General features: G+C 34.6%; 1 protein-coding gene across 3 annotated transcripts in view; it reads right to left on the reverse strand.

The window, feature by feature from the left end:
* Nucleotides 1-12,528, reverse strand: part of TAOK3 (TAO kinase 3) — a 186,205-nt gene that overhangs the window by 72,047 nt on the left and 101,630 nt on the right. For all 3 annotated transcript variants that reach the window (XM_018061226.1, XM_018061224.1, XM_013970656.2), the window contains exons 4-6: nt 4,037-4,108; nt 3,322-3,423; nt 149-194 (exon numbers count right to left, since the gene is read on the reverse strand). In XM_018061226.1, the coding sequence (XP_017916715.1) occupies nt 149-194; nt 3,322-3,423; nt 4,037-4,108 (220 nt within the window). The remainder of the gene's footprint in view (nt 1-148; nt 195-3,321; nt 3,424-4,036; nt 4,109-12,528) is intronic.

Raw genomic sequence — 12,528 nt, forward strand, 5'->3', positions numbered from 1 at the left:
AGACACAGTCTGCATGGCTTATCCACGTAACCCTTAAGTCTAAGTGGCATTAACCATTTAGGTTGCCCAAGGTGTGCTTTAGTATAGGAGCAGATAACACTCTGGTCAAGGTAAAAAGGAAAGAAAGGGAAAGTGCTTTTATCCTTACCTTCTAACAAATCAGAGGCTGAGCCTAAGCAATATTCCATCACCAACTGTAACAGATTGAAATAATAACCAGAATAATTATTCTTATTAACCTAAGAATAAGAAATTGCTAAAACCAATCAACTAACCAAGAACTAAGAATACAAAGGGAATAAATACTCTGATATACCTGAACCTGGATTAAATCTTGGTCATCTGGCACTAGTAATTGATTTTTATAACTTTTATCATCTGCTTTTGCTATTTTCTATTTGAAACTGGAATTGGTCTAAGACAATATGGGGATTGTACTCAAGGATTTAAGGTAGTTAGGTTACAGTATAACTTCAAATTTTGTAACTTTAAAAAAAAGTGGTAACCAAACACACGACCCAGTAAAATCTACACTAGGAATTACTAAGTAGAATAAGTCAAAAGCTATAAGTTCCCTACTTTCACATTTTAAAAAGTTCTAAACAAGAAAATACTAGTTAGAATCTCAATCTAAATATGTAGCCTTCTATGTGTCATTACATTAGCTTGAATCCCCAAGACAGATGGGATAGTTCAATATATGTCTTAATATATTTCTAGAATATTACTAAAATTAAAATAATATTTATTTTTGGGGGGTTTGCAACCTTGGAAGGCTTTTGAAAAGCAAAAATGAGAAAACTCTTTACTCTCATCTTAGATTTTTTTATGCATCCCAGACTATTGCTGATTTGTAGCCAAGGTCAGAAGTGGAGTGTTCAGTGACCAATCTACACACACACACAAGCATGCACACTCTTACAAATTATTATTTCTTAAAAACATAATATGTTTATTATGAATACAAATTTCCTATAATCACATAGATACAACTACTAATAACATATTAATTCCTTTCATTTAAAAAAGTATATGTGAAAACACTTGTGTATTATTTACCCTGCATTACTGGAATATTTTAGAAGAATATGAGATACAATATTATATATTATATTATAATTATATGTCGTAATATAATAAATAATTATATACTATATAACAATATAATACATAGCTCATAGTCTTAATTATTCTAGTAGCAAGGTACATAATATGTAATATATTATATATCATACATTATATATAATAATATATATATAACTTTATATTATTAAATTTATTATATATTTATAGGTACAATTAAATATATATTATATAAAAAAATTCTATTTCTAGAATACTCTAAAAAGTATGAGAAATTTAGAAGTTTAAAGTTTAGAAACTTTATTATAGCTTTCTGCTTTATATTAAAAGTAAGAAGATTCAGAAATATTAATTTTATTTCTTATTGTGAAATGAAACAGTCCACATAAGTGAATATTATAATGAACATTAGCCTTTTATGGGCTTCCCTGGTGGCTCAGCTGGGAAAGAATCTGCCTGCAATGCAGGAGACCTGGGTTCAATCCCTGGGTTGGGAAGATTCTCTGGTGAAGGGAATGGCTACCCATTCTAGTATTCTGGCCTGGAGAATTCCATGGACAGTACAGTCCATGGGGTCACAAAGAGTTGGACATGACTGAGTGATTTTCACTTTTAGCCTTTTATGTGTGCTATTTTTCTTTTTTATTCTGCTTTATTAAGGTATAATTGACAAACACTATTGTCTTCTTAGTTTTGATGGAAACATTTCTCATCTGTATTACTTACTTTTCTATGTTATTTTTAATTAAAAATTAAAAATTTTTTTTTAAATTTTTTTGGTGGAGTCATACAGCTTGCAAGATCTTCATTCCCAAACCAGGGATGGAATCCAGGCCCTCTGCAGTGGGTCTGGGTCAGGGAATTCCCTCTACTTTCTTAAATTGTGTAAACTGATATGCACATATAACTGAGTATAAGGAAAATGAACATATAATTTAAAAAATGAATGGAGTAAATGTTTATAGTTATGCTTCTATGTTTTAAATTACATGTTAACTCTGTATTTCTGCCCCAAATATTCTTTTTCCAATTACTACACAGCACAAGAGCACCTGAGCAGTGGCTAGAAGTTTGACCCTGACATTTAACAGCTCTGGTTGTTCTGCTTTTGAATTATTAGGTCTGCTCTCTAAATTCTCTAACTTCTTCCTTAAGGTCAAAGTGGTTGTGCCTATTTGTATGCATGTCTCTGGCAACTTAGTTCTATGAGTTCCTTCTAATTAGCCTAACAAATTCTTATAAACACAGACTAAGTAACCAAACTTATTAGCACTCTATGTAATCAAAGAGTAAATAGGCTTCAAATAAGAGCTCAGAGAATTTTCTGAAGTTCTGAAACATATGAGATTTAGCACTTGATTTTGTAACATTTACTTTGCCTGCTCAAAATCTCTTTCTTGGCTCCTTCAAGATAGCTGAGATTGCCAGAGAACTGATTTCCAGAGATACTCCTCTTAATTTCTTCTACTCAGGACAGATGCAGTGGCTCTACATATCTTAAGAACTGCTTGAGCAGAAAGGTTTTATGTTTAACCTTTTCTAGTCTATCTGAGAACAAAAATTCCATTCCCTAGCTGGAGATCATGTATAGGAAATGACTTATACAGTGGTGAGTATTCACTAAATGATATTGATATTGAATACTTTAAACTGAAATGTGCAATCCTGCAAAATACAAACTATAGGATTTTCTGATTCTATACAATGTCTACTATGTCAGATTAAAATCAGAAGCAAAATCATGTAAAAATAAAAACATACCAAGAAGACAGAGTGGAACAAAAGATTGTTTCATTTAATCATAACCTAGCAAAAAAAAATCCAGCAAAAAACCTTAGACAGTGATAGTAGTAACAAGCACAATTCTGAATTTGTGGGGAACTGGAGTAGGGGATGAGAAATGACAAAGATAAAAACTGTAGGATAAGAATAAAAGGCCTTGCTTCTTACTTTTGCAAATAAATCATTGTAAAATGATGTTATTAACTTTCCACTATCTTTTCATTGAATGTTTAACAATAAATTTCCTATAGACTCTTAGATGTCATATTTAAACTTTAGAATGTATACCATATGACACACACTGGAGTAACAATTGTTAAATACTGAAAACAAAAATCAAATGGGACAGAAATGGGCTGATAATTTTTATAAACCAAGACATAATAGAAAAAAAAGGAAAACACAAAAAAATTTTATAGGAAAAAATTAAAAGATAATAGAAGTCCTTTGACTTACCCAAGCAGTGTGCTCTTTCAAGTAGCAACCTTTGTATTCAATGGTATTAGGATGTCTCAATTGTTGTAGAAATTTGACTTCCTTAAGAATATCTTGCCATTTCTATTGAAATCAAAAAGAAGTATCATGATTTTTTAACAGAAGACAGTGTTTTATTTTCAAGTATACATATATAACATTCTTTTCATTATTTTAAGTGGACAAAGAAAATGCTTAATACATGAAGTAGCTATTTAAACTTGTGTTACTTCTTGTATCAGTACATATAAATGAAATCAATCACCAAATACATTATAACAAATCCATTATACTAATCCTGCGGCTTCACAAGTGGTGCTAGTGGTAAAGGACCTGTCTGCCAATGCAGGAGACGTAAGAGACGTGGTTTGATCCCTGGTCGGGAAGATCCCCTGGAGAAGGAAATGGCAACCTGCTTCAGTGTTCTTGCCTGGAGAATCCCATGTACAGAGAAGCCTGGAGGACTACAGTCCATGGGGTCGCAAAGAGACATGACTGAAGTGACTGAGCATACTAAATTCATATTTTATTTCACAAAAGAGTTGATTGAGGTAGAATATTAGTAAATGGTTATTAAATTATCCATAAGGGAAAAAAAAGAACTGTGATAAAGAAATGCTCAGGAAACTTTGTTTCTACTGTCACTTTCATACTAACTTGCATATGTCAGTTTAGTGACACAATGTCTTTAACATACCTCATGTGCCTGCTTCCCACTATAGGACATTTTCTTAATCGCCACCACCTCATTGGTGTGAGCATTTGTGGCCTGTGTTAAGAGAATAGAGAAAAAAAGTTAAAAAAGAATGAATGGTGTTTCAGCCAGTTTAATTTAAATATTTGACTTGACTTTTATAACATTTCACATTCATTCTCACAGCCTAAAGATGTTGCAACTTTTGACAGCCTAGACAGACCTTTCCAGCCCACTTTAAGGCACTTCTCTTTATCCCTTTCTGAATACAAGCAAAGGCTATAACGTAAAAATGGATTGCTGTTGTTCAGTTGCTAAGTCATGTTTCATTCTTTGTGACCCCATAAACTGTAGCATGCCAGTTTTCGCTGTCCTTCACTGTCTCCTGGAGTTTGCTCAACTCATGTAGTGAGTTTGACTCAGTAATGAATCAGTGATGCCATCCAACCATCTCATCCTCTGTCGTCCCCTTCTCTTCATACCCTCAATCTTTCCTAGCATCAGGGTCTTTTCCAATGAGTTGGTTCTTTGTATCAGGTGGCCAAAGTACTGGAGCATCAGCAACAGTCCTTCCAATGAATATTCAGGGTTGATTTTGGTTTAACAAAACATATCCAGTCAAAAAAAGTCGTATTTCCAAAATATCCTTACAGGCTTCACCATGTAGAATGTCTACCACTGGAGAAACAGTTAATATGGTAGAGTCATGTAATGAAATAAACATTAAAAGAATGAGGTGATCAGGACTACCCTGGCAGTGGTTAAGACTCCACGCTCTCACTGCAGGGATCATGGGTTCGACCCTGGTCGGGGACCTAAGATGCTGCAGGTGGGGCTGTACAGCCAAAAAAAGAAGTGTTAAAAAAAATGAGGTAATCAATATGTATATGTGATAACAGTAAAAACTAAGATGATCACTGGGCTCTGCATCAGCGTTATACCCCTGATGTTCAATATGATCTTATTTTTGCAAAACTGTAATAATGAGTATATGTGTAGAAAAAATTATGAAAGAATTTATACTGAGATACTTATCAGTGATAATCTCAGGATTATTTAATATATTATTAGTAATTATAATAATTAATAATTACTATATTATTATTAATATATTATTATCTAATAGAACTTTCTGTGATGATGGAAATGTTCTATATCTACATCTACATAGTAGACGTATATAGTATATAGTAGGATGTCAAATGTGGCTCTTGTGACTGAGGAAGTAGATTTTAAATTTAATTTTAATTAACTTAAAATTTAAATAGAGGTTAAAGTATTACACAGTGAAGCAAAGGGTAACATTAAACTTAAGAGGGGCTTTGACTTTCAAAGATACTTATAATAAGAAGGTATTATATAAATATATATACATATTTAAGTGTACATGTGTATATTCATTTATAAAGGTTGCCTTGTCTCATAATTATCTGTATGTATCTTCTCCATGGGGCTTTCCTGGTGGCTCAGTTGCAAAGAATCTGCCTGTCAATGCAGGAGACGCAGGTTCGATCCCTGGGTTGGCAAGATCCCCTTAAGAAGGAAATGGAAACCCACTCCAGTATTCTTGCCTGGGAAATCTCATGGACAGTGGAACCTGGCAGGCTACAGATCATAGGGTTGCAAAATGAGTCAGACATGACTGAGCGACTAAAAACAACGATCTTCTCCAAACTGAAAACATAACAGTTCATTGAAAGCACACATGACAACCATAAATACCTGGGGTAATAATCTTTCCCTCCAAATTCACTTAAGAAATTAAAAACTAAGTAATTTTCTAAAAATTTTCAGAAAAATATAAATATAAGACATTGAAGATTATCTAATCTTAGCCTTCTTTATTAACAGGGCTCCACATCAATGTCATATCCTTGATGTTAAGGAAGCTATTTTGGTTCTGTGATATTATTATTGTGGACTATTGGAAAACTGAAATCCCATTGATAGTTTCCTTTCTCTGTACTAAAACATTGATTTCTTTTTTTTTAAAGTTTCAGTTTCAGTTCTGAATTTTAACTAGTGTAAAATGCATTAAAAATGTCCCATCTATAGATAAATGGAAATATTATAACATGGCTATAAAGCTATAGCAGTGTTTCTGAAGAAAAAGATTGGAATTCACTCTCTGGTAAAACAAGGTCACCGATTTTAGAGAAAAATCTCTAATCAGTTTCTTAAATATAATTAGAAAAGCTCCTCAGATACAGCAATGTTTTCTTTCTAATTAAAAAAAAATTAATTTCAACAATAAATAATAATGGTATAAAAAGAATTCAACCCCAGAGTCTTACTCCAAAATGCAGAGAAAATGGAAACTGACTAAATTTTTTTTGTACAAGCACTCAGGTACAAGTATCCTATTATAAAAACAAGGTATCCACTTGTTACAGTTTTCAATCGGCAGGACTCTGTAAAGGCACTTTTTAGTATTTTATTCATTTAGAAGGTACAGACTGACTTTTGCTAAGAGTAAAAACCTCTCACATTTTGCTGGTTTCTAAAATGCAATATTAAGACTATGCTTGTGTAACAACAAAGAAAAGTTGATGTAAATCCAGTAATAGAATAACAGTTAGAGGGACTGTATCTGTAAAGCAGGTATTTTGGGTATGAATCTATGTACTATGCAGCTTAAGGAGCCTGGGAAAGGCTTAGAAAACACTAAAACAATGATGAATTTTAACTTATAGTAGGAATTTATAACAAACAAATCCTTATACTTTATAGAAAGAAAAAAAAAGGTCCACACAAATGAAATCCAATAGTATTATCTAATTGCAATATTATTAAGGTTATTTATTATCAATGCTTATTTGGAACAAGAGAAACAAAAAAAGAATCACCCTAAAATAAAAATGTATTTTTCACATTTACAGAGTTATCATCACTTAGATGGCTAGGCAAAGACTTGAAATTTGAAAAACATTTCCATTTATCTATAGATGGGACATTTTTAATGCATTTTACACTAGTTAAAATTCAGAACTGAAACTGAAACATAAAAAAAAAAAGAAATCAATGTCTTAGTACAGAGAAAGGAAACTATCAATGGGATTTCAGCTTTCCAATGCATCATACTGATTTATGAATGATTCAGTTCAGTCGCTCAGTCATGTCTGACTCTCCACGATCCCATGAACCCCAGCACGCCAAGCCTCCCTGTCCATCACTAACTCCCAAACCCATGTCCACCCAAACCCATGTCCATTGTGTCGGTGATGCCATCCAACCATCTCACCCTCTGTTGGCCCCTTCTCCTCCTGCCCTCAATCTTTCCCAGCATCAGGGTCTTTTCAAATGAGTCAGCCCTTCGCATCAGGTGGCCAAAGTATTGGAGTTTCAGCTTCATCATCAGTCCTTCCAGTGAACACCCAGGACTGATCTCCTTTAGGATGGACTGGCTGGATCTCCTTGCAGTCCAAGGGACTCTCAAGAGTCTTCTCCAACACCACAGTTCAAAAGCATCAATTCTTCTGCAATCAGCTTTCTTTATAGTCCAACTCTCACATCCATACACGACACTGGAAAAACCATAGCCTTAACCAGAAAGACCTTTTTGACAAAGTAATATCTCTGCTTTTTAATATTCTGTCTAGGTTGGTCATAACTTTCCTTCCAAGGAGTAAGCATCTTTAAATTTCATGGCTGCAATCACCATCTGCAGTAATTTTGGAGCCCCAAAAAATAAAGTCAGCCACTGTTTCCCCATCTATTTGCCATGAAGTGATGGGACCGGATGCCATGATCTTCGTTTTCTGAATGTTGAGCTTTAAGCCAACTTTTTCACTCTTCACTTTCACTTTCCTCAAGAGGCTCCTTAGTTCTTCTTCACTTTCTCCCATAAGGGTGATATCATCTGCATATCTGAGGTTATTGATATTTCTCCCAGCATTCTTGATTCCAGCTTGTGCTTCCTCCAGCCCAGCATTTCTCATGATGTACTCTGCATATAAGTTAAATAAGCAGGGTGACAATATACAGCCTTGACATTCTCCTTTTCCTATTTGGAACCAGTCTGTTGCTCCATGTCCAGTTCTAACTGTTGCTTCCTGACCTGCATACAGATTTCTCAAGAGGCAGGTCAGGTGGTCTGGTATTCCCATCTCTTTCAGAATTTCCTACAGTTTATTGTGATCCACACAGTCAAAGGCTTTGGCATAGTCAATAAAGCAGAAATAGATGTTTTTCTGGAACTCTCTTGCTTTTTCCATGATCCAGCGGATGTTGGTAATTTGATCTCTGGTTCCTCTGCCTTTTCTAAAACCAGCTTGAACATCTGGAAGTTCATGGTTCAGGTATTGCTCAAGCCTGGCTTGGAGAATTTTGAGCATTACTTTACCAGCGTGTGAGATGAGTACAACTGTGCGGTAGTTTGAGCATTCTTTGGCATAGCCTTTCTTTGGGATTGGAATGAAAACTGACCTTTTCCAGTCCTGTGGCCACTGCTGAGTTTTCCAAATTTGCTGACACATTGAGTGCAGCACTTTCACAGCATCACCTTTCAGGATTCGAAATAGCTCAACTGGAACTCCATCACTTCCACTAGCTTTCTTCCTAGTGATGCTTCCTAAGACCCACCTGACTTCACATTCCAGGATGTCTGGCTCTAGAAGAGCATGAGTGATCACACCTTCGTGATCATCTGGGTCGTGAAGATCTTTTTTGTACCGTTCTTCTGTATATTCTTGCCATCTCTTCTTAATATCTTCTGCTTCTGTTAGGTCCATACCATTTCTGTCCTTTGTTGAGCCCATCTTTGCATGAAATGTGAATGATTACGACTTCTAAACATTTCAAGTTTTATTCTTGAAACTTATATTCATTATTACTTCCAATTGTCTCAATGGTCTCAGTAATGTTAATCAAGATCACCGATTCAAAATATATTTATTGAGAACTTACTACATATGTGCTTCTAATATTTTCATAACCATTTCCAGCTACATTTAGACTATTGTCAACTCTTTGCTAGTTTATGGAGAAATATAAGAATTAAAATGTAAGCGTTTCCTTTTGCCCTAGTTATTAAGCCTCAACTAAAACTAAAAGGCATTTATACCCAGAAAAACAAACCTAAATTATCTGCTTTAGGTAGATTATGGATGATATACTGAATTCAACAAGGCAACACTAGAACCCTAGAAACTTTATAACTGTCTTTGAGTGAATACAAAAATGAACATGTTCTGCCCTTATTTTCCTTGAATAGAGTTTTTCATTATTTCATTTTTACTGCTACTAAATTCTAAATTACTTATGTAAATCCAAATACACAGAGATATTTCATCAACAGTTTCAATTTTCTCTGAAAATAATATATATTCTTAACTGATTGATTCTACAAGAGCAGCGCCAGCATACAATTCACTTTTAACATATTCCCTGGCATCATTCTGTGTAAAAGTTATAAACTACAAAAAACCTAACAGAATTATAGTGCTGAAGTATAAAAATTTTGAAAATGTTGGTTGCTAGACTCTGGTCTTTACAGCTTGCTAATATGATTCTGCCACAAGATAAGTACTAATAAGCAGTGCCAAATTCTCTGAGTACTTCATAACTCAAGTATTTATTAGGCGTTCAAAATTTGGCACGTATTGGGCTAAATGTTAGGGATAGAATTGTGAGTAAGTATGCCAAGTACCTATCTCTCTTCTAGTAGCATAGACAGCAACACAAATAAAATCATAATTAGTATAGATCCTATAATGGATGATTAAAAGAAAACTTTTATGTATTAGCTAGAGCAATGAGAATAAGAGGGAATATAGAGCAAATCAGTGAATCCTAAAGGAAATCAACTCTTCCAATATTCATTGGAAGGACTGATGCTGAAGCTGAAGCTCCAATACTTTGGCCACCTGATGGAAAGACCCAACTAACTGGAAAAGACCTTGATGCTGGGAAAGACTGAAGGCAAGAAGAGAAGGGGGCGGCAGAGGATGAGAGGTAGATAGCAATCCTGACTCAATGAACATTAATTTGAGCAAACTCCCGGAGATAGTGGAGGAGAGAGGAGTCTGTCATGCTGCAGCCCATGGGGTCACAAAAGTTGGACACAACTTAGTGACTGAACAACAATAGTTCAGGTATAGAGGGATCACCTCATAAAGGACCTTAGAGGCTGAATGCAGTAAGGAATTTGAACTTAACCTAAGGACAGAGGAGGAGATCCCTGAAGACTTTATAGAGAAAAGGTGATGTGCCCATATTAACATGTTTCTGCTCCCCAACAACCCTCAAGCTCTCTGTGGTGTGGCCGAAAGACTGGAGAGAGACCAGAATGGATGCACAGAGATCAGTTTGGAGGTTACAGCAGTTGTAAGAGATGATAGTCTTCTCAGTTATAATGGAATGAGTGACAAGAGGAAGAATCTATTAATAGGGAGGAGCAACATGGACTGGCACAGGAGAAAATCCATTTTCTGCCTATGAGACTACGTTAGATAAAAGGTTAAAGCTTTTTTAAGTTTTATAGTAAAGAATCAGTTAATTTCCCTTTAATCTATTTTTTTATGTGCCTTATGGGTTTATATGGGGCTGCACTATACACTTTTGTATACAGGCAATATATATTTAATGATTACATTTCAGTATCAAAGCCATCCAGGTACCTTTGTGATTTCTCTAGTCTATCATTATCAACAAATAACACATTTTAAAATACATCATGTTACTCAGAACATTTAGCAATTTAAAACTCAAGAATTGCTTATTTCTGGATTTTTCCATTTAGTATTTTTGGACTGAGGGTGACCACTGATAACAAACTGTGGATAAGAGGGAACTAGTGTACTCTAGCTAATCAGACAGGACTTAGTCCAAAAAGTACTGGGTTTTCTACAGCAAAGTAGGTCTCATTTAACCCCTAACACAAACAGCCTGTTAGTAAGTTTCAAAGCATTCTTGGTTTATTGTATTTATTCTAAAAGAGAACTTTGAGAAGGGTCTAGCTGCTTTTTAAATCTGAAGAGTCAAACAGAGATTGGAACCACTCTCTTTCTTTAACCAAGAGAGATTCTGAGATAATGAATTAGTTATAAAATAATAGAAGGACAGTAAGAAAGATGACTGACTGAAGAAAGTATCTCTAAGCAAAACAAACAGGTCACAACCAAATGTATACAGAATGCTTCCATAGTTAAAAAGTTCAAAATGAGGCAAAACCAGATTACATTATTAGGGAGCGGAGAAGTAAGTGGGTTATATATAAAGACAAGGAAGTCATCATAACAAAATTCAGCATAGTGTATTCTTCTAACCAAAAAGGGGCTTTTGGGTGCTGGCAATATTTTATTTCTCAGCATGGCTGGCTGGTGGTTACAAAGGGATTTACCTTTTAATTATTCTTTAAATTATATATTAAAATATATGTGTATGTATCATGTACACTGTATATATAATTGTAATTTTAAGAATCCTTTTTAAAAACTGTCTCAGTGAATGAGAAAGACAGGACTTTGATTGGCCTGTAAATACTACTATAACCTCAAAGGTTAACGTGAGTGTATTAACTAGAAAATTAGCATCCTCTTCAGCCCTGGAAGGTAGTACTTAATGGTAAAATGTACTTGAGTGGGAGCCAAGTATTAGATGGGGGTGAGGGAAGAGGAGTGGTGGTAGTGCTGAGTATAGACATGAAGGAATGAGAGAGCATTCAGAGAAAACTCAGGCTTAAGATTTGGCTAGAAACAAAAGGATGAGCTCAAGATGCAATTAATATAATCGCATTTGGAAGGACAACTAAAGATAAGCCCTATCTAGATGGAAGGACATAAAGGACCCTTAAAAAAGAGTCAAATACTGTTTAAGAAAAAGAAATGTGATAACAGGTTTGGAAGAGAAATAGGTAATAAGTCATACTTAAATATTACTTGCTTTAATGAACTAGTACTCTTAAGGAAGTATGTGTTAATTTGATGATGCAAACTTCTACAGTTATTGAAATAAAGAAGTACATTTTTTATGAAATGAACTAGATGAATGAGGTATGTTAACACTTAGCTGATCATTTCTCACTCTTCTCATCAGAAGCTGAAGTCTTGGAATTCAAATTGACTCTATGGAGCTAGGCCAAGTACACCTTAACCTAAGATACTGGGTTAACATGATTTCTACTAAAAATCTGTCAGTCCATCTAAGTGGTTGCCCATTTGGCCATCCACCCATCTATCTATCATTTACTGATGTCATTTACATCCTACTACTCAGACATTATACTAGTTACTGGGGATATAGCAATCAACAAGTAGATGTAACTCTTGTCCTTATGGAGCTTATTATTTACTGAGACAGAGATGAATCAAAAAAATTCACACATAATTATACAATTATAACTGTGACAAATGCAACAAAGTACAAGCACAGGGGGCTATGAAACCATAAACAAAGTCTTAATTCAGTGATGGAGGGTTGAACAGAAATGGCTTTCTTGTGGATTTAACACCTAAGCTGATATCTGTAGGAAAAAATGAGAGTTAGACAGGAATGGG

This window comes from Capra hircus, chromosome 17, assembly GCF_001704415.2.
Source record: "Capra hircus breed San Clemente chromosome 17, ASM170441v1, whole genome shotgun sequence".
Classification (NCBI taxonomy): domain Eukaryota; kingdom Metazoa; phylum Chordata; class Mammalia; order Artiodactyla; family Bovidae; genus Capra; species Capra hircus.